The sequence below is a fragment of the Punctularia strigosozonata genome, assembly GCF_000264995.1.
Source record: "Punctularia strigosozonata HHB-11173 SS5 unplaced genomic scaffold PUNSTscaffold_2, whole genome shotgun sequence".
In the NCBI taxonomy this organism is placed as follows: domain Eukaryota; kingdom Fungi; phylum Basidiomycota; class Agaricomycetes; order Corticiales; family Punctulariaceae; genus Punctularia; species Punctularia strigosozonata.
The window spans coordinates 2,158,977-2,183,862 of record NW_006767434.1 but is presented as its reverse complement, the minus strand read 5'-3'; the positions used below and the strand labels follow the sequence as shown (position 1 = coordinate 2,183,862).

The window sequence follows — 24,886 nt, the reverse complement described above, 5'->3', positions numbered from 1 at the left end:
CGCAATGCCGACGTTTTCTTGCTCAACGGTCGTGCGCGGCTGCGCCGACGGCATTTCTCTCTTGCTCACTGTATGCCACATTCTTGTGACCGGCACACCGTCGGACAAGGTTTATGTCGCGAAAGGACGCCTGCCAGCGGATATATGCTCTCACATTCTTGCGGCGTCACCGGAAATAGAGCTTGAACTGGCCGGCACTCTGAACAGGAAGAAGATATCGGCATCGGTTATTGAAGATTCCGCGCTGGCGCGTCGACTGGTCTCCTATTTGCAGGCTGTATGCTCTGGGATTTGTCCTGCCCACAACTGCGTGACCTTTATAACCCTCTATAACTCGACAGAATGCTCCTGAGCTCGGTCTCGCCGCTATCTCCAATGCCAACAAGGATGGCGGTAACGTTTCTGTGAGAAGTATGTGGACACGCCGCGCAATCCCGTGGACGATTGGCTAGAGTGTCACAGTTCGACTTACCCCGGCGCATTGCTCTCTCACCGAGAATGGTGTGGTGTCTCTGGTTTCGATGAAGCTAATATATGCGTGGAACGTCGCTTGTGAAATACCTGGTAGGGTCGCATCTGTCCAGCGTTTTCTATATTCACAGGGGATTTATCAGAGGGTTCACATCCATTTGCCTCCAAACTGCTGCTTCCCTTTGAGAGCGTCATGAATCAGGTGCTACCGAAGGTCATAGCTAAACAATTTGTCCGGTACGATACGGGCTGAATAAGGAAGCAACTTGTATCCTGATTCCGCTTTGTAGGCAATATCCCATGATCTTCGGATCATTGCGCACCGTACAGTACATCCCGTAGCATGACCAGCTTGAACGCTGAAGGATTCTTAGAGGTTTGACCAGGATCGGACTCTGTTCCCTCGCGTCGGTCGGTCCGTGATGAAGGTCATCAGTAGCTCGAACAATGAGGGGTTTCGACAGGAAGCCCTGCAACTCATACGGGTGCGTTCGTATGGCGAATGAACTTCTTTCATCGCTTACCGCGCCGTAGGAAATCGAGAAACAGAACAAAAAAGCTGGAACTCAGCTTTCTACCGCAATCACAGAATATGCATACCAATGTTCATGTGCCGTGGACGAGGTTGAAATGCCTCCATCGGTGTCAGTTTCCAGTCCAAGGTCGGAAGTTGACATTCTTTGCTCTGCAATGATTAGGCTATTCCGCAAGTCGGTGCGACCAAAGAGCTTCAAGGTCGGTCTCCCTGGTATGACAGAAGCTCCTCGTGCCGATTATTTTGCAGGGCACCCCGATTGGCATGCACGAAGCCCATACGGACGTGCTTGGAGAATTGCCTTGTCATACAGCGGATAGCTATGGGGCGCATGACACTTTACTAGAGGACAGTCAATCTCAGCAACATGATGACGTGCTGGACTGGCGATCGTCATCTGATGGTGCTTCAGACTCTGGGGGCAACATATCTATGGCTGGCTATCGACTTACAGATCTTCTTGGCAAGGATGGAGGAGCCGATGGGTGCGCTCATGGCCTGCACGACACAAACACCGTGCAAGCGTGGTTCGAAGAACAATTCTGGCTCGAAGGCGACAACTCGTGCGACGTTCTGGATCTTGGGGAAATCCGTCCCAATGCGCCCTCTGCGATTGGCTCGTATTTCGACGACATGATGATTTTTAGCGACGACGAGCACTCTGACCTTGGTATCGAGGACTTCTCTGAACCGGACCACGGGCAACGTAGCTATGACCGTTCGGTGCATTTCGCCTCTCCGTTGTTACCGCTACCACCCAGACAGGTAAGATCGTAATCCATGAGTATCTTGTCGAGCTTAATTCGATTTCATCAGGAGCTGATACAAAACCATGACACGGTCGCTGTCCCTGCTACAAACCGACAGGATGTCGGGAACTACAATGCAACGCAAGACGGTGACCTGTTCGAGCTTTTCGAAGACCACGCCATGAGTGAAACCGGTATCGTCAAAACGCCATTCATACGCCAACCCTTGGCCTTCGATATGCATTGGGTTTTTGGCGACGAAAGCGGCGATTCCCAGGATAACGTGTTCGGGATGGCATTTAAGACTTTCCAGTCGTACGGGGGCGCCGACACCAACTTGGGCGTGTTCGTCGAGGATGCCGATCCTGGGGGGACTCAGCCGGATGACCCGAAGGATATTGAGACCGAGCACGGGGAAAGGAAGCCGTGCGACCGGAGCGATGACGTCTTTGATCTACAAGACCACGATATCCTAAACTTCGACGACAATGCAGACGAGATGGATTTCCTGCAGGAGGGATATGACTAGCGGGGCGTCTCCCGATGGAATTATGTTAGTACGCGTTCGCAGATGATCGATGAGGTGCAATATGTAGCTTACTGAATGGTGGCGCGCTTCGTGTTAAGGTTGTGAGCGTGACTCTTTCACGATATGACCTCCGGTACCAGGCAGTCCAGCGCCGCGTTCCGCGCCATTGCTGTCGCCCTGCCCGCTCCCGCTCTGGCGCATGAGTTGGTGGAAAGAGTTCCAGAGTTCCGCGATGTTGTCGTATTCTCTCGTCATACCGAGCGCTTCTTCCAACTTGCGGTTCAGATCGTTCGAGGACGAGAGCAATTGTTCGAAACCCTGAGAAGAGATGGCTCAGCCCGAGCCCTCCCGAATATGTCGACGAAGACATGCCTTGGTGATCTCGAGGGTAAGCCTCTCCCGCTCGGACTCGAAATAGGACTTGCTATTGGTCGACATGGCCGGCGGGAGTAAACCCCGTAGTGTGGCGGTGAAAGCTATCTAGCGCGCACGTGGATCGCAACCGCATCGGGCATATCAGCACTGGATGGCACAGCACCCTCAACTCTGACAAGTACGCGACTGGTACGATTTGCAAGACTCGCCGTCTCCCCCGCTCCCCGCAAGCCCGGTCACACCGTTTGTGAGCCATGGTGCGCCACCCGCTGCCTCGATCGGCTTGCCACCGCTGAATCTGAACCCTCAAAGGCGAGCACCGAGCTGGACCAGAAGATCCAGGATGTCTACAGGCGCATCCAGACTGAACGCAAGGTGCTCGAGGCAACCCAGCAGCTACGCCAGGCCACGACGAACCAGGATGTCCTCCGCCGCACCGACGCCCAGATCCGAGAGGCCGAGCGGTCACTCTCTTACTTCGAGGCCACCCTGCGCGAGCTGCAGAACCGCAAGATGCAGCTCGCTCAGGGTAATGATCCATCGCGATTAGCCTCTCCGAACTCGCCACACTCCGGATTGCCCACATCACCGCGCGGCGGGCAGCCCGGTCATCGGTATACGCGCTCTCAAGGCGGCGGCGACCCTGCGGCAACGGGCGGTGATCCCTCGTCGAACGATGCATGGAGCGCGAAGTCCAAGCAGTATTCAAACCTCGATCTCATCAAGGCGGACACCCCACACACTTCCGCTAAGATCGCTAAAATGCTCCATCAGCTCGAGTTCAAGCTGACGGTCGAGAAGAAGTACAAGTTCGGCATCGACAAGATGTCCAAGTTGTACCAAGCAGAAGGCGATAAAAAATCGAGGCTGGATGCCGAAGCTAAGCGCATCGAGAGCGATAAGAAGATTCAATTGTTGCAAACAGCGCTCAAGCGATACAAGACTCTGCATGTTCTTGATGATGCTGATGATGAGGACGAAGGTGGTGCGTGCGAATCGCTCCGTGGCTAAGAATACACCAACACGGCTTTCTCGTAGCTCTCGGCGTCGATGGACAGCGCAAGGACAATTTACGCGCGAAGCCCCTTTCTGGTAAACTTCAAGTTACCCTCAAAGCGGCTCGCGAGCTCGAACACGCGCCCATCGTGACGTCCGGCAAGGCTCGATCATCCTCCAAGCAGGCTGTGGAGACGTATGTCACGCTCAAGGTCGAAGGAACACAACACGCGCGATCCCATCCAACGCGGACGGATCGCTGGATGGAAGACTTTGAGATACCTGTTGACAAGGCGAACGAAGTGGAGATCGCCATCTATGACAAGCAAGTCAGCGAGCCTCACCCTGTCCCCATCGGACTGCTCTGGATTAAGATCAGTGACCTTGCCGAAGCTCTGCGGCGTCAAAAGGTCATGATGGAAACTGGACAAGGAGGATGGATGACTGCAGGCGCGATGGGTGGCGACAGCCCAACAGCTAACCTGTACGGCGGTCCAGGAGGTGGTCCACCAGGCATGGATGCGCCGCTCAACTTCAATAACAACACCGGTGTACCACCCGCCGGCACCATGGCTCCTAGCAGTCAGTCTGAAGGAATTGATGCGTGGTTCGCTGTGGAACCCGCCGGAGCTTTGGCTCTCCATCTCAACTTCGGTACGATGTCTAATTGCCATTCTTTGCCTACCCTTGAGGTTGAGCCCGTCTGACATTGGTCGATTCTAGTGAAGGAGAACGTGCGGAAACGGCCTCTCGACGCTCCCGGTGGTTTGGGCCGTCAAGGCGCGGTACGAAAGCGCAAGGACGAGGTGCACGAGATGAATGGGCACAAATTCGTGCAACGACAGTTCTACCAGATCATTCTCTGCGCTTTCTGCAGCGAGTTCCTTCTCAATGCTGTCGGATACCAATGCGAAGACTGTCGCTACACTTGTCACAAAAAGTGTTATGAGAAGGTGGTCACAAAATGTATATCTAAATCTGCTACAGGGGTGAGTGTTTAATTGGCGCTAGCAGTGCGGCATTTCCGTTGCATGTCCGCACTGGCGACGTCGGCAGTTTGCAATTGGTACTGAAGGCCCATGTTCGTACAGGGAGATGAGGAGAAGATCAACCATCGCATCCCTCATCGCTTCGAGCCGCTGACCAATATCGGCGCAAACTGGTGCTGCCACTGCGGCTATATGCTACCGCTTGGACGAAAGAATGCTAGGAAGTGCTCCGAATGTGACATCACTTGCCACGCAAATTGCGCGCACCTTGTCCCCGATTTCTGCGGCATGTCTATGGAAACCGCTAATCAACTCCTACGTGACTGGCGCGACATCAACAAGGCTCGAGGAGGTCGGACATCCGCGCCGCCCCGACAGATGACGCGCCCGTTACCCTCGGAACCGACACCGGATATGTCTCCGGTTCTAGGTGGGATGGACAAACTGAGGTTGGACCAACCTCCTATCCTCCCACCGGTCCAGGATGAACAGATATCGACGCCGAGTTTGCCTCCCCAAGACCGTTTCCCTCCCGATCCCCGTTATCAGCAACAGATGGGATATCCTCCGACACAATCTCCTCCTATGTCGGCACGGCCGCCACCTGCTCGTATTCAGCCGCCCTCCTACGACCTCCCACCTCCCGGCGCCATGACCGCTCGTCCCAGCTTCGACCAGATGCAACAGCAGGGCTATGATGCTGCTGTACCTGGACCTGGCTACGCGGTGGGTCAGGTTCATATGCAGCAATATGTATCACTGATTGCATCTCGTACAGAGAACTCAACCACAAGTTCCGCCGAAACCGTACGCTGTGGGAGCCGGTGCACCTGTCCCTGGGCCTGCTCCTCAAGGTCGCATTCCCCCTCCTGACAGGGCTGGCTCTGTTCCACCAGGTCAACAACAGCTAGCATCACAGCAGCAACGCCAACCGTCGCTTCCTCCTCAACCTCAACAGCCAGTGCAGCCGTCCGTGCAAGCTCGTCCACCTGGCCGCAAGCGGAAAGTCGGCCTAGACGACTTCAACTTTTTGGCTGTGCTGGGTAAGGGTAACTTCGGTAAGGTCATGTTGGCGGAAGAAAAGCGGACGCAAGGCTTGTACGCCATTAAGGTGTTGAAGAAGGAGTTCATCATCGATAACGACGAGGTGGAGAGGTTAGTCCATGTGATCTTCTTAGAACAACGGCAGCTGATGTCCCGGACAGTACACGCTCCGAAAAGCGGGTATTCATGACAGCGGCTCGTGAACGGCACCCATTCCTATTGAATCTTCACTCCTGTTTCCAGACCGAAACACGTGTCTACTTCGTCATGGAGTATGTTAGCGGCGGTGATCTCATGTTGCACATACAACGCAAGCAATTTTCTCTTCGACAAGCAAAGTATTACGCGTGCGAGGTCCTGCTGGCGCTCGAGTACTTCCACGCCAATGGAATCATATATCGGTACGTTGCCACTTAATTCAGCCATGTTTCACGCTAATCCGAGCCGACAGTGACTTGAAGCTTGACAACATCCTGCTCACTCTCGACGGTCATGTCAAGGTTGCCGATTACGGTTTGTGCAAGGAGGATATGTGGTACGGCAACACGACGAGCACATTCTGCGGTACTCCGGAGTTCATGGCCCCTGAGGTGAGTAGAATCCCCTGTGGAGTGTACGGACACCAATTAGTCTGGTAGATCCTTCTTGAACAACGATACGGTCGCGCGGTCGACTGGTGGGCATTTGGCGTGCTTATGTATGAGATGTTGCTCGGACAGTCTCCATTCCGCGGAGATGACGAAGACGAAATCTTCGATGCCATTCTTGAGGATGAGCCTTTGTACCCCATCACGATGCCCAGGGACGCGGTCTCTATATTGCAAAAGGTCGGCGGTTCTTTACTCTTGCCAAGATCTCCGCTCACCTTCATCAGCTCTTGACGCGCGATCCCGCACGCCGTCTTGGGTCCGGGAAGAGCGATGCCGAAGAGATCAAACGACAGCCCTTCTTCAAGGACGTAAACTGGGACGATGTATTCCATAAGCGTATCCCCGCCCCTTATATGCCTACCATCGTACGTCATTACGGTTGTATCACTGGACGACGCTAATCTCTCTCGAAAGAACGGTATGGCTGATACCAGCAACTTCGACGAAGAATTCACGAAGGAGCAACCGACATTGACTCCCGTTCATGGGCAACTCTCCGCCCGAGACCAAGCGGAATTCAACGGTTTCTCTTGGGTATGTTTGCTGTATGTCATGGCGTAGAATACTGCTAATATACTTTCAGGTGGCATCATGGGCTGACGTATGAGTTGTGTAGATTTGTCTTGTATCTCGTACGACCATATATATTGAATGCACTCGAATTGTCCTGCTCGCAGCGTGACGCGATACATCGGCGGTAGTTTACTATCAGGTATTGGGGAATTTCTGACTGCGGCTTCAAGTGCTTGAAGACTGAGAACATTGCCTGTCCGATCGCGAGTGGTAGCCGGTCCGATATGCCGGTAGGCTTCATACCATCAAAGCCAACAGTCTGTCGCCAACATCTACTCTCGCCATGGACACTAGTGAAACCGCTGCAAGCGCAGTTGATAGTAGAGAGGCTTTTCATGTTCGACGAAAGGATCATGTACGAGACTTGGAGGACGTTTTCGTGAGATTATTCGAGTGAAGGAAGTCGGTTATATGTCAATCGCTCAAACACCAGGCTTTCCCGGACCACATATGCCTATACATATGCCCTTCGATGACGAGACGTGGACGCTCTACGAATACAGACTGGGTCCCCACCAAGGTTCAAGCTCTTTGATTCATTTTCGTTCGAGGTGAACCGCGATTGAACTGCTTCATTGTGTGTGCAATCAAGTTAACCTTACCTGCTGCAGATCTTGCCATGCTCCTCCTTAGAGGAGCTGCGTCGCATCAACCAGCAACTGCACGACAAGAGTGACGCCGACAAGCTGAAACTCTGCAATGTATGCGATCACGAAACGCGGTTAGCGTGCGCCAGTTGTTCAAAGACTCGCTACTGTGGAAAAACAAGCCCACAAGTACTCTCGCATGTGCTGAACTGATCCAGGTATAGGCATGCCAGATGATTGACTGGAAAAATTGCCACAAGCGCGAATGTAAAATCATGAATACACTACGCCAGTGGAATAGGACAGAGTATCGCGGACGTTCGTGTTGACGTTAGTTACAGTTGTGATGTATCACGACATCCAACTGATGAAGTCCTTTTCAACGGCCTCGTCGAGCCCTCGACCGATGAAGACGAGTTTGCCCGCCGGAGGCAATCCGTACGAACCTGTGGTAACTATTGCATCTGGGATCCTTGAGAGGTCATACATGTTGCGTACGCCCTGCAGAATGTACTGGTCGCCGGATGCGGTGTGGAATATCCCTTTGCATCGCAATATGTCAATCGACTTGGTAGAGTCTGATTCCTCCGGCAGACGGTGATCCCACAACAGGCTGCGTATCCAAGCGTCCAACTTCGGCACGCGCGCATCGTCAAGCACCGGACAAGCCACTTGTAAGCTTGAGATCCCCCTGACTTCATAATGAGGTTTCTCGTCGTGGTGGCAGTCCGGCCCATGTTCATGGTCAACTTCCTGTTCCGATCCAACTCCGACGAGAGCGTGTCTAGATGAAGTGCCATATGCGTCTATGCCGATGACACGAGACAGGTCAACGTTTCCTCGTATCGTCCTGTAGACCGCGGCTGCCGGATTAATCTTCTGTATGGTATCCTCCAATTCTTGCACTTGTTTTTCCGGGGTCAAGTCCACCTTGTTAAGGAGAATCACATCCGCCGCGGCGATTTGTCTCAAGAATGCGAAGAATGTCAGTATATGTTGCATGATCGCAAATCATTGACTCACTTCAGGCTTTCGCCTATGCCATCCGCGGAATGATCTTCTTCTATTTGCTAAGAGATGGCGAACGTTAGTCGACTATGGATCACAGGGCTAAGATTGCGAGCCTTTTCGCCGAAGACGGCGTCTACCACGCAGACGACTCCGTCTAGATGAATATCCTTGCCCAATCCCGTGGCATACTCCTCGTTCTGCCAAAAGATGGATGCCACCGGTCCTAAGATATAGCATTGAACTCACGATAAATTCGGTAGCAATGTGAGAGGTGTACCTGGATCTGCAAGGCCAGTCGTCTCAAGCAGAATGTAATCGAAGGCGCCTTTTCTCTGCATCAAACGCTCTATTGCAGCTGCTCCACTGTCCTTGATACTGCAGCACAAACAGCCATTGGCGAGTTCTAGGACTTCCTCTGACTGTTCGGCAGCGCCGTCGGAGGAGATGTTGATAGCTCTTGCTGCACATCATTGTCATGCGGGCTACCAATTTGAAGAATAAAGAGTGCTCACATTCTATGTCCTGCGACAGCAAAGTCAACTGCCACCCATTATTCTCGCAGGCGCTATACGTACCGCTGTGTCGCCAAACTATCAGGATTTCAGTGATTATTTTCTATTATTGTGCGGTCTGGTTCACCTCGTTCATTATCACCGCGATGCGGTATCCATGGCGCTCCGTGAGGACGTATCTCAAGAACGTGCTCTTGCCCCTGAAGAGATTGTCATCGCGTCGTATCCTATTGAAATTTTGTCACAACCTACGATCCCAGAAAGCCTGTGATGATGGTCAAAGGAACTTGTTTGCTCAGATCTACTTCTACCAATGTTCTGGTAGAAGGCGATTAGCTAACACCGCAAGGGCCTGGGATGATTCAACATACGGAATTTCCTCATCATCCATGCCTTCTGTCTGTCGCTCTATACTGATTGGAGTTATACTCAGGCCTTTGGCCTCGTGATTGTGCGGAATGATAGCGGAAAAGGATAGCCTAGACGTTGTCGAGCAAGCTGTTACAGTCATGTGCACTGCTAATAACGATGCATGCTTATGACATCATCGCCTTTTCGTTGTTTCAGTACTGTATCCCAAGCGCTGAAACCTTTCCTCGGTGCTCTTCGACTTGAAATTGGCATTATCCGCAGTCCAACCTATGTTACATATCCGTAGGCCACGACTCGAGAACCATTATTTAAAAGTACATTGAAGATGGCGTTTGCGAAGCCATGGAAAGGCGCAAGAATCAGCAATGCAACGAGTGACAATCGCAATCGGGGACGGTGTTTGGTGAGCGGTCACAAGGGCCGCGGGGGCGGTCACTGCGATTCGACCACAGAAGCGGCCGCTTCATCAAAAGGGTCCACGGCGGGTTCGGCGGGGGCTTCCACGACTTCCTCTTTGGTGTCCTCCTCAGTGTCAGAGTGGTGCAAGGAGCTCTCTTTGACGGGGCTTGTGACACCATTCGTGGGCGATGACGATAATTGCTGACCAGCCGGCGGGGTTGCTGCATGAGGAATACTGTTGCAAGGGATCTTAATCGGGATCAAACTGAATACACGGTATCAGCCAGCACTTACTTCTCCGGGCTGGGGATGGCCGTGCCTACAGTGTTCTGGGGGGCTTTTCCAGCCTTCGACAAGGCGTAATCGCCAGAGTCGAAGAACTTCCGATCCTTCCATAAAATGCTTTAGCGCCGGTCTATTTATGACTCGATGCACGGCATACCTTCTGCATCTTCGTGATAACGTTCTTGTGAGTAGGCAGCTTTCCGTAGAGGCGGAACAGCTTCTGCTCCTCCTCCGTCATTTTCTGAGGACTAGGTCAGCGTCCCGTCGTCGTCGACAACGTGCGATCAAGTCAAAGAGTACATATGGTAAAACTCGTCGAATTCCCTATGTTTGCACGAACGTGCAGTGCGTGCACGTCGATAGAAGACCAAAGGCATGAAGGACTTACGCTGATGTCAATCTTGTTGCGCTGGGCCGGAATCATCTTGTCAAATTCAACGAGAACTGGCGCTTGAGCTGTGGAGAAGGAGCAAGAAGCAGCCTAACAGCAAGTGCGAGGCAAGAGCACGGTACTGCAGACGTGCGGCGGACGTTTCGACGATTACGGCGATGGCGATGGCAAACGATACGGTGATTGTTGAGGGAGGCGATGGTCAGCCCGTCGGCGCAGGGACCAGGCTTGGATCACGTGCAACAATCGAAAATTCTGGACCAGACTGAGAGGATGACTCTCGTTACTAGATCTGTAGCTACGCTCCTTTCTCCCTTCCGAATCATCGTTTCTCGGAGCCGTTTGCTCTGTAGAACCTAAATATCTTCAAAAGAAAGAACCTTGCTGACACCGATCACCCTCTGAGATCTTGATCGTCGGGACTTTGCCTTCCCACTTGCCCAGGACAGCTGCAGCAATGAGCGACTTCGATGCAGCTAATACCAGGATCGTAACGAACCTGGCTCATGTCGATCATGGAAAAACAACGCTTGTGGATTACTTGCTTGCGGCGAACAATATCATATCGACCCGGTTGGCAGGCAAGCTAAGATACATGGATAGTCGCGAAGATGAGCAAGAGCGCGGTATCACTATGCAAAGCAGTGCGGTTGCCCTGAATTTCAAGGTTATGGAAAGAAAACCAGACGGAGGTACGATGTCGTCTTGCGTACACGTCACACGTCTGACTCTACTAGGAAGCTCCCCAAGAAGTTATATCGTGAACATGATTGACACGCCGGGACACGTCGACTTCGCTAGCGAAGTTTCCACGGCGTCTCGTTTGTGCGATGGTGCACTAGTCCTTGTAGACGTCGTGGAGGGTGTCTGCACCCAGACTATTGCGGTCTTGCGCCAAGCATGGGAAGATCGTCTACGACCGATTCTCGTAATCAATAAATTTGACCGGCTCATCACCGAACTCAAGCTCGCACCCATCGAGGCCTATCATCATCTGGCACAGTTGATTGAGCAGGTCAATGCGGTTATGGGTGGTTTCTTTGCGAGTGAACGCATGGAGGATGACTTGCGTTGGCGAGAAGAGCGCGAGCGTCGCCTTGCGCAGAAGAAAGAGGCCCAAGCTGAGGAGGCCGATGCCATCGTCAACGAAGAGGTGGAATTCCAAGAGAAAGACGACGAAGATATCTATTTCGCACCGGAACGGGGCAATGTTGTCTTTGCATCTGCCTTGGATGGATGGGGCTTCCGGGTTAGCAAATTCGCGCAGCTCTTCGCGGTCAAGCTGGGGATGAAAGAGGCCAATCTGCGGCGCGTTCTCTGGGGGGACTTCTACCTGGATCCGAAGACGAAAAGGGCCATTAGTCACCGACATCTGCGTGGTAGAGCTCTGAAACCACTTTTCGTGCAGCTTGTGTTGGAGAACATCTGGGCTGTATATGACTCGGTTGCCCTCAATCCGTGAGTATCTCCGCTTCTCCGAGCACCTTGTACTGATCTACCCGGTATCAGGAATCCCGACAAGGTGATCAAGATTGTCGCTACGCTTGGTCTAAAGATTCCGCCCCGTGACCTGAAGTCCAAAGATTCGCGACATCTCCTATCCATGATATTCTCTCAGTGGCTCTCGTTATCCACCTGCATCATTCAAGCAATCATCGACGTCGTTCCTGCGCCGTCGGTCGCGCAGCGCACTAGGATACCTAAGATGCTACACCCGGACTTGCGCGAACCCACCGTCCAGCCGAAGAACAAGCTTGAAAAGGATCTGTTCTCATGTGACTCCAGCCCCGATGCGTCTCTGGTTGCTTATGTTAGTAAAATGTTCGCCGTGCCCAAGAAACACTTCCCCGAAAACAAGAGGAAAGCGCTCACCGCGGAGGAAATGCGAGAGAAGGCTCGAGAGGCACGATTGGCCCGTCAGGCGGCCCCTGAGACGGCATCAGATTCAGTGACAGTCGAGCCGTCGGAGAACGGCGGCGGATCAAATACGCCGGATTCAATGGAGGATATTCTCGAAGAAGATGAAGCACTCCTCGGGTTTTCTAGGCTATACAGTGGCCGTATCCGCGTTGGGACGCATATATACGCTCTTCTGCCGAAGTACAACGATAAAGTTGACCCCACGGACCCGGTAAACGTCAAGCACATCGTTTTTACGGTAGTCGAGGGTCTGTACACCATGATGGGCCGGGAGCTCGTCGCGGTTGACGAGGTCCGTGCTGGTAGCATCTTCGCTATCAAGGGCCTCGAAGGTAAAGTATGGCGGAATGCCACTCTCTGTGCGCCCAGCTCTGTGGGCGTGGACTTGGAGAAGGGTTTTGAACAACTTAAGGGATGCTCCGTGAACCTTGGTAGAGTGCACTCAACGGTAGGCTGCAGCTTTACATCCGCGCACTGATGCTGATGAATATCCAGGTTGCGCCTATTGTGCGCGTTGCCCTAGAGCCCGAGAGGCCTGCTGATATGCCAAAACTCGTTCGAGGGTTAAAGTTGCTCAGCCAAGCGGATCCATGCGTCGAAACATTCCAACAGCACACAGGAGAACACGTTATCCTGACTGCTGGAGAATTGCACCTTGAGGTGCGATCTCATCCAGTTTGACCTCGACAATAGATTCATTTGTTCTCAGCGTTGTCTGAAAGACCTTCGGGAACGGTTTGCAAGAATTGAAATACAGGCCTCAAAGCCGATCGTACCCTTCCGCGAGACCGCCGTTAAGGGCGTTGGTACGCGCTACAATCCCTTGGTTTGTCTGATGCCGCCTGATAAGGTTGCTTATCACACTAGAAATGGCGCCACCAAAGACACCCGATGCACCTCGAGGGACGATCCACGGTGCAAGTGTCCGCAATCTAGTGACCTTCACTGTCCGCGCCGTACCTTTGGCCCAACCCATCATTGAATTCCTGCTCGACAACTCTACGGTCTTGAAAGCTATCCAAGAAGGTCGCACTGACCAGGGACGACAATTTGAACAGGCAGAGACCGATAACACACTCGAAGCAGAGGGCGGTCTTCAAGCTCACACCGATGCTTCTCGGAGTGCGACCGTTCGTGCTGAAAACTTTTGGACAGCTTTCGAAGAGAAATGCAAGGAGGTGGGCGGTGAATGGGCAGAGGTGGCGAGTCGAGTTTGGGCCTTCGGACCACAGAGGACAGGATCTTGTCTTCTCGTCGATTCCACTAGCTCAACAGTGTCGACATCGTATGTCCGCGAATACTATCTGCTTCTGTTGTACGCTAATATAGAGTGCCATAGGCTGATGCGGCGTCTGGCCAAGCTGCGTTCCACGGGCAACGAGCACATCGAAGAAGACAAACTTGCACTCGATTTCCATTCATACTTGGAAACTGGCTTCGAGTTGGCGACGTTCCAAGGGCCGCTGTGTGCCGAGCCAGTAATGGGAATGGCCTACTTCATCCAAGCATTGCAAGTCGACAGGACTGGGATCGAGGAAGAGCGTCGTACGCATTTCCCTCTTCAGTTGCGATGAAACTTCTGATGGAGCAATTGAAGAACAAAATCGAATCGCGCAAGTTACCGGCTCCTTCATCTCGGCGGTCAAGGATGCTTGCAGGAACGGTTTTCTGGATTGGTCACCAAGGCTGATGCTCGCCATGTACACTTGTGACATTCAGGCATCCAGTAAGTGGCGGAGGCAGTATCGCACGCGCTTGCTGATGATCTGCGTTCCGCAGCTGATGTCCTCGGCAAGGTGTATGGCGTGGTTGCGAAACGGCGTGGTCGGATCATTGCTGAAGAGATGAAAGAAGGCACGGCCTTTTTCACTGTTCGCGCAATGCTGCCGGTGGTGGAGAGCTTCGGTTTCGCTGATGGTGAGGCGACCGGCTGTGTACAGAGACCATTGCCCATTCCCATCCCTATAGATATCCGCAAACGGACATCCGGCGCTGCAAGTCCACAGCTCATTTTCAGCGGGTTTGTCTTCCACATAATGTCCGCGATGTCATTACCGATATGTTTCAATCACAGCTACGAGCTATTAGACGAAGATCCCTTCTGGGTGCCCACTACCGAAGAAGAGCTGGAAGATCTCGGAGAGAAAGCTGACCGATCGAACGTGGCAAAGGCTTACATGGACAGCGTGCGAGAACGCAAAGGTATGTTCGTGGACCGCAAGATTGTCGAGTTTGCGGAGAAGCAGAGGACTTTGAAACGCTGAGGAGTATTCGGTGTCTCGCTTTCGTTGACAATGCCAGTGGGTATGAATAGGCAGAGTTTGGTGTATGTACAATTGTCGCATAAGGCATGTATTGTGTGGGACCTAGGCGGACCCAGATCAGCGCCATGTAACTTGTTCCGTCGCTTCCGGCTTCCAAATGCGGGTTGACCGCGAGCCGCCAGTCCGACCTCTCTCGTCTTCGTTACCCGCCGCCTCCCATCCCTCCGCTCGTTCCCGCCTTTGTCCTCGTACATGGCAACAATGACGGAGGTTGCGTCTGGCAGCCAGCAGTCCTTTCGTTCCGTCGCTGATACCAATCAGGACGTGCACCAGGAGGAATATATATCTACCTTCTTCGTCAAGGCTCTCTATGACTACGACTCTGAAGACCCTTCAGCGCTCTCCTTTCGTAGAGGAGACATCATCGAGGTCCTTACCAGACTTGTAAGCGACCGTCTGTGACAGCAACCCTGCCCGTTTACGAGAATGACTACCTTAGGAATCCGGATGGTGGGATGGGCTGCTCGGCGAGGAGCGAGGTTGGTTCCCTTCCAACTACGTTCGAAACGTAGAGCCGCACGAACTGGATGCTACATTGTCGGAAACCGAAATCGCCGCCCTTAATCAACCCGCTCTCGCCGACGAGTCCGTCGTTGATATGGCTCAAGCGCTTAGCGGCCAATCAGACAGCGAGAACGAGTGGCTCGGCGGAGCTGCGAGCTCGCATTCGGGCATCGAACAGCTCATGAGGGTGGATAGCCAGAGCTCGACTGTTTCGAACGATTTCTGGGTGCCCAAGGTCACTGGAGACGGGCAGGTGCGTTTGCCGTCGCGGATCACACAGCCATGTGTTAAGTTTCATTGGTCTTCCTTCAAGGTTTTCTATGTCAACACGAAGACCGGAGAGAGTGCGAGAGATTTACCCCTGGAAGCGGATAGCGACATCTCGGACAGTGATCTTGCAGGCCTAGCTGCACAGCAACGACCCCGGGCAGGCACAACTGCCAGCTTTGGACTTATCAACTCGGCCTCAGATGATTCGCTCGATGGCTCCGTAACCACTCCGACAGCGGGGTTTGGCGTTCCAAGAAGGGCGGGCACTCCCGAACCGTGGCAACGACGTCTCGCCGATGATGGCATGACCTACTACTGGCGCAACAAATCCGACGGTACAGTATCGTGGACACGGCCGGAAGTGAGCGCCTCAACACCCACAGCCCCCATACTCCCGGTGAACGGCAAGGGTTACGATCCGCATCTGTTGACCTATCGGTCAGATCTGGGCACGAATGCCGAAGATATGGCATTGGCCACTGCGGGTTACTCTCATGGGAGGGAGGGTGTCTTCCACACTCCTGGCAACCTTCTTCCCGACGCAAACGTCCCCGCTCCTCGTGTCAACGGTACTGACCGGGCGAGCGTGTATTCCGACGACTCGGACATTGTTCCCCTTGAGCAACGCGTCCGGACCACATCCACATCGAGTCACGAACCCATCACCAACGGTGCCGTGCCAAGCAGTCATCTGCAGTCGAAGGCAGGCACCATCGAGCTAACCAGTGCCGAGAGATCAGCCAAAGCTCTTCAAGAAGCGTTGACTCCTTCACTCCCAGAGACTATCACCGAGCTATCGGCCAAAGCGCAAGACGCGATTGCGGTTGCTGTCAATGCCACAAAGACTCGTTCACGGGGACCTGATCACGACCGAGAGATGGAAACTCGCGTTCACGCCGTCGTCCTTGCGGTACGAAACCTTCTTTATGTAGCGGCGCTACCGTCCGGCCACGTCCCGGAAGTTGGGCCGACCGGCAAACTGGGCGAAATACGGGCCAATGCAGCCTCGCACAGCATTCAGGCTCAGTTGAAGCCGGCACAGCGGAAGGTTACAGCGACGCTGTCGAAACTAGTACTCTCAGCACGCGCTGTCTACCATGACTCCTTGACGACCTCGGTGGACAATGGGAGCCGCATAGAAGCGGATGCTCTCGAGCTTGACAAGGCGCTGGCCGCCTTCGTGTTGGAAGTGCAGCGTTGCCAGCAGCGTCATTCTACCCTTGGGTTCAAGAGGGTTCTAGGAGCTTTCTCGCCGTCCGGCCTAGGACTCGGCTTGATAGGAGGGGGAGCTGCCGGCACGTGGAAGGGTTACGGATGGGTGGCTCTGGATGACGTGGACGACATGCCTAGTCGTATCCTTTCGCCGGCCATCACCCAAGATCTCGGGAATCACGTTCAGAAACTCGTGGAGCGCCTCTCTGCTTTCGTGCCTGCTTTGCGCCTAGGTACACTCTCTCCAGGTAAGCGTGTGTGATTGTAACCCCGCGTACCTTCAGCTCATCGACTCGTTCGAATCAGCCGAAGTGGTCATTGAAAGTCAAGACCTTGTCAGTGGATTTGCTTCCTTCTTGGTGTTCGTCGCGGATATCCACATCGCCCGCCATGTCGACATCGACGGCATACACCAAGACCCCGAGCGATCGCCTACATATGACCTATACATGAAGTCGGTCAATCAGGGGCGATCGTTGGTTCGGACGCTGGAAGCCGCTGTTCAGTCGCTTTATGACGATAGCGCTTCCCTTCTGCTCACAGCTCAAAGCATACGGGCTATGGAGTTTCTCGAGATAAGGCACAACGTCAAGGAATACACGCAACTGGAAGTGCTGTCTGACGCGCTGAAGGCGCACGCTACTCTGGTCCACCAGACACTCGAGGCCCTCCTCACCGTCGGCCATGACCAAGCAGATCTGGCGAGCGGCGACTACAATGGATCCATCGAGTGGCGTATGTCCCGGTTAAGCGTCATCGACAGCGCATTACGCCCAGCTTCTTTGGGCAGTGTCGTAGACATGGAACTTGCGTTCCGTCAACCTGCTGCCTCTAAACTGTCCCAGATGGCGCAATCGTCGACATCCGGTTCCACTTTGTACAGGCAGGATTCTCAACTCTCCGAATCGTCCTTGGATTACTCCGATCAATCTCCCTCTGCGAATGGTGATCTTCCGCCGACGCCTACTTGGGAATCCACGGAACAGTCCGGAAGTACAGTAGTCGGTGGTGAGTCTCCGGAGATGGCACCTCGTGCTTCTCTGGATGAGGCGGATGACTTAGATGATGACCGTACGCTCATTCATCTGATCTCGTGTCGATATTCGTCTGGCTGAACTCAATGCGCGTAGTGGCTGGCGTACCTAAGAAGGCTGGGCGAAGCAAGAAACTGTTATGGCTCGTCGGAGAGGAGGCACCGACAGGTGTCATTCAGAAGCTTGAATCTGCCACGAAACCCTGGTATCTCCGGCAAACCTATGATCCAGCCCAGATCATTATCGAACCCGAGGGCAATGTTAAAGGCGGGACTCTGGCTGCTTTAGTGGAGCGTTTGACTGCCCATGAGAATACTGGTATGTTCTACCTTACATCTGGGGTTTACGCAGCTGATGTGGTCATAGATACTAAGTTCAACGTAACGTTCATGATGACCTACAAGTCCTTCACAACCTTGGACGAGTTGTTTGATAAGCTCGTAGAGCGCTTCCATTTGAAGGCTCCAGAAGGGCTCAACCCGAAGGAGTTCGAGGAATGGACCAAGCTGAAGCAACAGATTGTGCAAACTCGGTAAGTGTTAGCATAGATAGTTGGGATCTGGGTTTCTAAACAGCCACTTCCAGTGTCTTGAACTTCTTCAGGTCAATGCTGACCGTTGACGACGTATTGGAGAAAGACGATTATTATATCATGGACCGTCTAAAGCCATTCCTCGTCGAAGAAGCACAACATGTGTCAGCGGCAAAACCACTTCAGCTCCTCGTGGAGAGAGCTGTGAGTATTTTCATATCACGGCAATTGATATGTCCTGAGCACCCGACCCTGTAGATGAGCGGAGATATTGGGCTGAAGAAGACGCCGGTCACTTTGCAACCACCTCCTCCCATCCTACCAAAGTCCAGTGGCAAGAAGCTCAAGTTGATGGACATAGATCCCATTGAACTCGCGCGGCAACTATGCATCCTCGAAAGCCAGCTGTACCAGAAAATCCGCCCACTGGAATGCTTGCAACGTTCTCGAGAACAGAAACAAGGTCAGACTGATAACATCACGTCGGTGATCGCTACTGCGAATAGGGTTTGTGTTCGTCTGCGCATCAAAGCCGTGATCACTTACCCCTGATATCAGATCGCGAACTGGGTCGCGGACAGCATCCTCCAGAAGGAGGACTCCAGGAAACGCGCAGCAATCGTGAAGCAGTTTATCAATGTCGCTGACGTGAGTTCTGTCCCCGCCATTACTAGGGTCATATATTGAAAACAAGAACAGCGATGCCGCTCGATGCACAACTTCTCGAGCATGGTGGCAATTGTCTCCGGTTTGAACACTCCCCATATCCGGCGTTTGAAGAGGACCTGGGAGCAAGTCAACACGCGATCCATGGGCCAACTGGGCGTTTGCGAAGCTCTCATCGACTCGAACAAGAACTTCAACAATTACCGCAAGACATTGGAAAAGGTTACCCCTCCTTGCGTCCCGTTCTTCGGTACGAGCCATGTTGATCGCAATTGAGGCTCACTCACCAACACCTCGATATCACAGGTACCTACATCACGACTTTGACATTCATTCAAGATGGCAATCCAGACATGCTTCCTGGCGGTCTCATCAACTTCTCCAAGCGGCAGAAAGCCGCCGACGTGATGAGCGACATACGGCGATGGCAGCACACACCCTACTCCTTCCAGCCCGTGCCTACCATCCTTCAGTACCTCGAAGATTCTCTCGGCAATTATGCCGATGACGAGCAACTCCGGGACTTCTTCTGGAATCTCAGCCTCGAGCGCGAACCTCGCGAACGTGAGGATGAGAAGATGGCGCGGCTGTTGCAGGAGAGCGGATTCTTGTAGGTCGCGTCGCCCACGCCTCAGTCAGACCGTTCCTCGCCTCAGGTTCTGTCTCCTGAAATTTCGTTCTTCTGTTTTGTGCGCCTATGCACGTACCTCCGGATGTCGGTTTGTCGGCTCTCTTTTCGCGGACGTTTTTGTTTGTCTTTGCTCTCGATTCCTCATTGACTCCATCGTTTTGCTGCGGAATACTGTATTATTGATTTGCTTATATATCGTTCTTAGTTCTTTCTCTGGATGACCTATATTGGCTATAAAATGTTTCGGAAACTGGGCCAGCTGGTAAATTTTTTCCACGAAAGCAGCAGCTTCGCTCAGGTGAAGCCTCTCAGATCTCAGGCTTTATGTAGTGCATAGCAACCTGCGACCTAATTGTCATCCCGCAATTTTAGTGCTATTGGTATGGGATGGGATGGGATGGGATTACCCGGCACGGTCCCAAAAGCGGAACGCCGGTTTCCGCGCCGCACGATATTGTGCAGGTGGTACACCTACAGTCTCGAGCTCGGCGGTTCCAGTGAGCCGAAGCCGCCGCACCGCTCCGACGCAGATGTTAAGCTAAGTACATGCACAATGATGAGTAAACCGTTGGCACAAACATGGCACAACGCGTCGCGACGCGTCGCGTTTGTGGTTCAGCTTATGTAACAGAACGCGTGCTGACATTTATTAACCCAGCGTGCGTGTTCGCATTCAGTCACGTCCTTCCTCCGCCCATCTCCTCTACCTCCTCCTCACCTACGACACAACTTGCGAAACCGATGGCATATGTATTCAAACGCGGTGAGTCATAGCTCCATGCGTCTACCGCATGCAGATTGATCTTTGTATTCCGTGTCGTAGATGGGTGCGACATCTTAGTTGACGCGTCTTGTAACTCTTGCTAATCTTTACAACGCGTCGTAGGCGCAAGGAGCGCGTTCAATTTGACAAGGTACGCGTCTTCTCAATCGTCGTCCGCGTGAAGCTCACTGTCATCGAAGATCACCGCTCGGATCGCGAAGCTCTGCTATGGACTTGACACGGAGCACGTCGACGCGGTCGAGTATGCTATCCCAGTCAGAATATCATACAGTGATCTGACGCCTTAACACCTTACAATAGGGTTGCTCAGAAGGTCATTGCAGGCGTCTATCCCGGCGTAACCACCGTTGAGCTCGATGTCGGTCAGATCGTCTTGTGTCTGCCAAACATGCTCATGCCTCCGCGCAGAATCTCGCTTCCGAAACCGCGGCATACCTGACTACGAAGCATCCCGACTATGCTACTCTGGCTGCCCGGATCGCAGTCTCGAATTTGCATAAAGAGACCAAGAAGAGCTTTTCATCTGTGATCAGAGATCTGTATACCTATGGTTCGTCTATTGTCAGGTTTCGGGTAGGGTTATGTGACAGAATCACGCAGTGAACCCGAAAAATGGTCGACCTGCGGGCATGATCTCGAAGGAAACATATGATGTCGTTATGGCCAATGCGGATACCCTGGATTCTGCGATTATTTATGACCGCGATTTCAACTACAATTTGTACGTTGCAGCCGCCTGCGCAGTGAATCCACTCCTGACCATGTTTCAGCTTTGGATTCAAGACCCTTGAGCGATCTTACCTCCTGCGTATTAATGGTCGTGTTGCTGAGCGTCCTCAGCACATGATCATGCGTGTGGCCGTCGGCATACACGGTAACGACATCGACCGCGCACTCGAGACCTACAACCTCATGTCTGAGCGGTGCTTCACTCACGCCTCACCAACATTGTTCAATGCCGGAACTCCTCACCCTCAGCTCTCATCGTGCTTCCTCGTTGCGATGAAAGACGACTCGATAGAGGGTATCTACGATACCTTGAAGAACTGTGCTATGATCAGTAAGACCGCTGGGGGCATTGGCCTGCACATTCACAACATTCGCGCGACTGGGTTCGTTCTTGTCGCAGGATGCTCGCAGTAGACACCGAACTGATTTCTCTACAGCTCGTACATCGCTGGCACTAATGGGTACTCCAATGGTATCGTTCCCATGCTGCGCGCATATGATGCTACTGCTCGCTATGTCGACCAAGGTGGAAACAAACGTCCTGGCGCTTTCGCTATTTACCTCGAGCCGTGGCATGCCGATGTTTTCGAATTTATCGACCTGCGGAAGAACCACGGCAAGGAGGAAGTGCGTGCCCGCGACCTCTTCTACGCGCTCTGGGTCCCTGACCTCTTGTGAGTACAAACACCATGCATACCCATAAAGTATCCATCTCTGACGACAGATGCGTGTAGTATGAAACGTGTCGAGGCGAACGGGGAATGGTCTCTTTTCTGTCCGAACGAGGCTCCGGGCCTTCATGAAGTATGGGGCGAGGAGTTCGATAAGCTCTATGAGAAATATGAAAAGGAAGGTCGTGCCAGAAAGACCATTCCCGCTCAGAAACTCTGGTACGCTATCATGGAGGCGCAAATCGAAACCGGTGGACCCTTCATGCTCTACAAGGACGCGGCCAATTGTAAGTATCCGCCTATTCTTCCTTGAGCTATAACTCAAGACCGCATATAGCCAAATCCAACCAGCAAAATCTCGGAACAATCAAGTCTTCGAACCTCTGCACTGAGATCATGGAATACTCTTCCCCTGACGAGACCGCTGTCTGCAACCTCGCATCAATTGCCCTTCCCACATTCGTCAAGAACGGAGTGTACGACTTCAAGCGTCTTCACGCCGTCGCCAAAGTCGTCACTTTCAACCTCAATCGCATCATTGATGTCAACTATTATCCCGTTCCCGAGGCTCGCCGGTCGAACATACGTCACCGCCCGATCGGTGTCGGCGTACAGGGCTTAGCCGACACTTTCATGATCCTGCGCATGCCGTTTGACTCTCCCGAGGCTAAGGAGCTCAATATCCAGATCTTCGAGACCATCTATCATGCAGCTCTGGAAGCTTCGTGCGAGATTGCCGCTGTTGATGGGCCTTACGAAACTTTCCAGGGTTCGCCTGCGTCGCAGGGCCAACTGCAATTTGATCTCTGGGGTGTTACTCCAAGCGGTCTTTGGGACTGGCAGAGCCTGAAGGACAAGATCATGCAGACTGGTCTCAGGAACTCTTTGCTCCTCGCCCCTATGCCGACGGCGTCCACCAGCCAGATCCTCGGTTTCAATGAATGCTTCGAACCTTACACAAGGTTGGTTCTTTTCCGTTCGTCGTCGTCAACCTATAAGCTGACTTTTGTCTATCAGCAATATCTACACTCGTCGTGTGCTGGCTGGGGAATTCCAGGTCGTTTGCCCGTGGCTTCTCCGCGAGCTCGTCGATCTCAAGCTGTGGAACGACCAGATGAAGAACATGATCATCGCCAACAACGGCTCGATTCAAAGTATTGCTGGCATCCCTGATGACATCAAGGCCATCTACAAGACCGTTTGGGAGATCTCCCAAAAGAAGGTGCTCGACATGGCGGCAGACCGCGGAGCATTCATCTGTCAGAGTCAGAGCTTGAACGTACACCTGCAGTCACCCACTATGGGCCAGCTGACGAGCATGCACTTCTACGGCTGGAAGAAGGGTCTGAAGACTGGGATGTACTACCTGCGTACGCGTCCCGCGGCGCAGGCCATCCAGTTTACGGTTGACCAGACGGTGCTCAAGCAAGCCGCGGAAGCGAAAGCGAAGAAGACCCCAGAGTCCGCGGCCGCGTCTGCCAAGACGCCCGCTCCTGCGACACCTGCCAAGATCGCCGTGGCTGCTCCCAACGGTATCATCACTCCTCAACTCTCCCCAGCCAAGGAGTCGCCTCCGCGAACCGCTGCCCCTGCCCCTGCCCCTGCCCCTGCCCCGCCTGCGCTTGCTACTACAGCGGCACCGACGACAACGGAGTCCTCCGAACCTATCTCAACCGACGAACGCACGCGCAAAGCAGCGGAGCAGGATCCCGAGTTCGCCGCGGCGCTACAGAGGCAGCGCGAGCGTGAGCTGGAGCAGGCGAAGCTCATGTGCTCTCTAGAAAACAAGGAAGCCTGCGTGATGTGCTCCGGTTAAGCATCATGTGCCCGAACCCCCTTTCATGTCGACGTTGTCTCGTTTGCGTGCTATCACTGTCTTCCTTAGCAATCTTGTATGTATGTATGTATGTCTCCGCTTGCCGTGTCTCTGTATTAGATGGACCATCGTATGTTTCTGATAGTTATATGTTCAATTGTTATCCTGTACACACAAAAGGGCACAAGTCTTGACGAAGAGCACTACAATTATGATACAATACTGCAACAACGCGACGTACGTCTGCATCCGCTCACGCATGCGTTCCGGCGATTTCGGCCCACTCTCCATTATCGACCATCTCCTTCACGACATCGAGGCCGCCGATGAACTCGCCGTTGACGACAAACTGGGGGAAGGTTGGCCAGTCGTTAAGTTTTTTGAGGCCTGCATGTTGGATATATCGGTGAACGAGCCTCAGCTGGTGGAAAGGCATGCTTACCAGAGCGAACGCTCTCGTCGCTGAGAATATCAAAACTGCCGAATTCGACCTTTTGGTCTCGCAGCAACTCCACGGCACGTCTTGAGAAGCCGCATCGAGGTTGATCAGGGTTGCCTTTCATGAAGAGCATGATGCGGGTTTGGTTCATCAACCCGCTGAGGTAGATCACTTATCAGATAAGATGCCAGAATAGAAAAAGAATATAGCCTGCAGATGGGCGAAAAGCGAGCGGAACAACGATTGCAGGTGGTCGGACATGTAGTAAAACCGTCAGACGCACCGTAAACGCTTCTCAAGTTCCTCCGGCGATTCATAATCAGCATACCCGTTAACGTTGCTCGATGGCGCAGGTGGCGCTTTGTCGGTCGTTGACTGAGGGACGACGGCGGGTTTTTTGGAATGCCTTTCGACGGTAGCTGTCAGTCTTGGTGCATCGGCGCCGGATATACGCTCGAGCAGTACGTGGCCACGCAAGACGAGGAACGATGGGACGGCTTCGATGTCGAACGATTCCGAAATTTCGGATTGTAATTCCGCCTCCACCTAGGCACTTGAAGTGTCAGAGCGCGTATGTCGGCAGATTTTTGGCGGATGATGAACACATATTGATGCGGAAGCGGGTGTATGCGAGCAATCGCACTTGCGCTCGCGATGAAGGAGAAAGGATATATAACATACCTTCAGGAAAAGAACATCCTGATACTTCTTCGCAAGCTCGAGACAAACAGCATTCATCTGCTCGCACGGCGCTGCCCAAGGTGCCCAGAAGTTTATGACCGAAAGACGGTTGAGGTCCGCGCCCATGAGCTCTTGAAAGTGCTCCGACGAATTAACGTCAACGTGATTGGGTGGTGTGGACATTCTGTAGACACTGGGGCAGCAC

The 24,886-nt window shown here is 53.1% G+C and overlaps 9 protein-coding genes across 9 annotated transcripts; 5 read left to right on the top strand and 4 right to left on the bottom strand.

Annotated features, from left to right (window-relative positions):
- Positions 1 to 664: 664 nt before the first annotated feature.
- PUNSTDRAFT_131064 (uncharacterized protein) lies at positions 665 to 2,284 on the top strand (the record flags this gene model as incomplete). Its single annotated transcript, XM_007380334.1, has 7 exons — positions 665 to 708; positions 762 to 795; positions 846 to 956; positions 1,006 to 1,115; positions 1,170 to 1,206; positions 1,256 to 1,771; positions 1,823 to 2,284. The coding sequence occupies 7 exons, from the start codon at positions 665 to 667 to the stop codon at positions 2,282 to 2,284; spliced, it is 1,314 nt and encodes a 437-aa protein (XP_007380396.1).
- Positions 2,285 to 2,377: 93 nt separating this feature from the next.
- On the bottom strand, positions 2,378 to 2,722 carry PUNSTDRAFT_61654 (uncharacterized protein; the record flags this gene model as incomplete). Its single annotated transcript, XM_007380333.1, has 2 exons — positions 2,378 to 2,616; positions 2,653 to 2,722. 2 exons carry the CDS (start codon positions 2,720 to 2,722, stop codon positions 2,378 to 2,380), a joined length of 309 nt encoding a protein of 102 aa, XP_007380395.1.
- A 144-nt stretch (positions 2,723 to 2,866) lies between these two features.
- Positions 2,867 to 6,995, top strand: PUNSTDRAFT_82249 (uncharacterized protein). Its single transcript, XM_007380332.1, has 12 exons — positions 2,867 to 2,916; positions 2,972 to 3,644; positions 3,698 to 4,309; positions 4,379 to 4,644; positions 4,747 to 5,370; positions 5,423 to 5,799; positions 5,850 to 6,089; positions 6,140 to 6,278; positions 6,327 to 6,515; positions 6,563 to 6,703; positions 6,753 to 6,872; positions 6,922 to 6,995. Exons 1-12 carry the CDS (start codon positions 2,914 to 2,916, stop codon positions 6,943 to 6,945), a joined length of 3,408 nt encoding a protein of 1,135 aa, XP_007380394.1. The 5' UTR covers positions 2,867 to 2,913; the 3' UTR covers positions 6,946 to 6,995.
- A 731-nt stretch (positions 6,996 to 7,726) lies between these two features.
- PUNSTDRAFT_118516 (cobW-domain-containing protein) lies at positions 7,727 to 9,460 on the bottom strand. The gene is made up of 9 exons (XM_007380331.1): positions 9,393 to 9,460; positions 9,274 to 9,339; positions 9,149 to 9,221; positions 9,085 to 9,099; positions 9,022 to 9,031; positions 8,787 to 8,969; positions 8,623 to 8,732; positions 8,522 to 8,568; positions 7,727 to 8,465 (listed from the first exon to the last, which is right to left on the bottom strand). The coding sequence occupies exons 1-9, from the start codon at positions 9,410 to 9,412 to the stop codon at positions 7,850 to 7,852; spliced, it is 1,140 nt and encodes a 379-aa protein (XP_007380393.1). The 5' UTR covers positions 9,413 to 9,460; the 3' UTR covers positions 7,727 to 7,849.
- A 160-nt stretch (positions 9,461 to 9,620) lies between these two features.
- Positions 9,621 to 10,650, bottom strand: PUNSTDRAFT_97734 (Endosulfine-domain-containing protein). The gene is made up of 4 exons (XM_007380330.1): positions 10,466 to 10,650; positions 10,235 to 10,318; positions 10,087 to 10,181; positions 9,621 to 10,027 (listed from the first exon to the last, which is right to left on the bottom strand). Exons 1-4 carry the CDS (start codon positions 10,499 to 10,501, stop codon positions 9,826 to 9,828), a joined length of 417 nt encoding a protein of 138 aa, XP_007380392.1. The 5' UTR covers positions 10,502 to 10,650; the 3' UTR covers positions 9,621 to 9,825.
- A 275-nt stretch (positions 10,651 to 10,925) lies between these two features.
- PUNSTDRAFT_97730 (P-loop containing nucleoside triphosphate hydrolase protein) lies at positions 10,926 to 14,784 on the top strand (the record flags this gene model as incomplete). Its single annotated transcript, XM_007380329.1, has 11 exons — positions 10,926 to 11,160; positions 11,206 to 11,926; positions 11,978 to 12,836; positions 12,884 to 13,048; positions 13,098 to 13,194; positions 13,256 to 13,673; positions 13,728 to 13,933; positions 13,986 to 14,114; positions 14,168 to 14,305; positions 14,357 to 14,408; positions 14,463 to 14,784. The coding sequence occupies 11 exons, from the start codon at positions 10,926 to 10,928 to the stop codon at positions 14,650 to 14,652; spliced, it is 3,210 nt and encodes a 1,069-aa protein (XP_007380391.1). The 3' UTR covers positions 14,653 to 14,784.
- Positions 14,785 to 14,821: 37 nt separating this feature from the next.
- Positions 14,822 to 19,793, top strand: PUNSTDRAFT_118513 (ras GEF). Its single transcript, XM_007380328.1, has 11 exons — positions 14,822 to 15,096; positions 15,152 to 15,469; positions 15,530 to 16,946; positions 17,005 to 17,769; positions 17,829 to 18,050; positions 18,099 to 18,264; positions 18,318 to 18,468; positions 18,523 to 18,771; positions 18,823 to 18,912; positions 18,964 to 19,180; positions 19,237 to 19,793. The coding sequence occupies exons 1-11, from the start codon at positions 14,905 to 14,907 to the stop codon at positions 19,542 to 19,544; spliced, it is 4,095 nt and encodes a 1,364-aa protein (XP_007380390.1). The 5' UTR covers positions 14,822 to 14,904; the 3' UTR covers positions 19,545 to 19,793.
- Positions 19,794 to 20,302: 509 nt separating this feature from the next.
- PUNSTDRAFT_60855 (ribonucleotide reductase alpha subunit) lies at positions 20,303 to 23,561 on the top strand (the record flags this gene model as incomplete). Its single annotated transcript, XM_007380327.1, has 11 exons — positions 20,303 to 20,328; positions 20,448 to 20,475; positions 20,525 to 20,586; positions 20,646 to 20,703; positions 20,754 to 20,895; positions 20,946 to 21,066; positions 21,116 to 21,457; positions 21,512 to 21,748; positions 21,809 to 22,032; positions 22,083 to 22,707; positions 22,763 to 23,561. The coding sequence occupies 11 exons, from the start codon at positions 20,303 to 20,305 to the stop codon at positions 23,559 to 23,561; spliced, it is 2,664 nt and encodes an 887-aa protein (XP_007380389.1).
- A 253-nt stretch (positions 23,562 to 23,814) lies between these two features.
- On the bottom strand, positions 23,815 to 24,864 carry PUNSTDRAFT_60329 (glutaredoxin-like protein; the record flags this gene model as incomplete). Its single annotated transcript, XM_007380326.1, has 4 exons — positions 23,815 to 23,948; positions 24,004 to 24,158; positions 24,284 to 24,546; positions 24,682 to 24,864. 4 exons carry the CDS (start codon positions 24,862 to 24,864, stop codon positions 23,815 to 23,817), a joined length of 735 nt encoding a protein of 244 aa, XP_007380388.1.
- Between the last annotated feature and the right edge of the window lie 22 nt (positions 24,865 to 24,886).

Coding starts and splice junctions, on each gene's coding strand:
- PUNSTDRAFT_82249 (XM_007380332.1), top strand. Junction 5,371..5,422: donor TACCTGGACCTGGCTACGCG/GTGGGTCAGGTT, acceptor CATCTCGTACAG/AGAACTCAACCACAAGTTCC. Junction 6,873..6,921: donor AATTCAACGGTTTCTCTTGG/GTATGTTTGCTG, acceptor ATATACTTTCAG/GTGGCATCATGGGCTGACGT.
- PUNSTDRAFT_118516 (XM_007380331.1), bottom strand. CDS start 9,412: ATGGATGATGAGGAAATTCC. Junction 9,222..9,273: donor ATCACAGGCTTTCTGGGATC/GTAGGTTGTGAC, acceptor CAATCTCTTCAG/GGGCAAGAGCACGTTCTTGA. Junction 8,466..8,521: donor GGCATAGGCGAAAGCCTGAA/GTGAGTCAATGA, acceptor CGCATTCTTGAG/ACAAATCGCCGCGGCGGATG.
- PUNSTDRAFT_97734 (XM_007380330.1), bottom strand. CDS start 10,501: ATGATTCCGGCCCAGCGCAACAAGATTGACATCAGC. Junction 10,319..10,465: donor GCAACAAGATTGACATCAGC/GTAAGTCCTTCA, acceptor CCTAGTCCTCAG/AAAATGACGGAGGAGGAGCA. Junction 10,182..10,234: donor TTATCACGAAGATGCAGAAG/GTATGCCGTGCA, acceptor ATTTTATGGAAG/GATCGGAAGTTCTTCGACTC.
- PUNSTDRAFT_118513 (XM_007380328.1), top strand. CDS start 14,905: ATGGCAACAATGACGGAGGTTGCGTCTGGCAGCCAGCAGTCCTTTCGT. Junction 17,770..17,828: donor GGATGACTTAGATGATGACC/GTACGCTCATTC, acceptor CAATGCGCGTAG/TGGCTGGCGTACCTAAGAAG. Junction 19,181..19,236: donor TCCTTGCGTCCCGTTCTTCG/GTACGAGCCATG, acceptor TCGATATCACAG/GTACCTACATCACGACTTTG.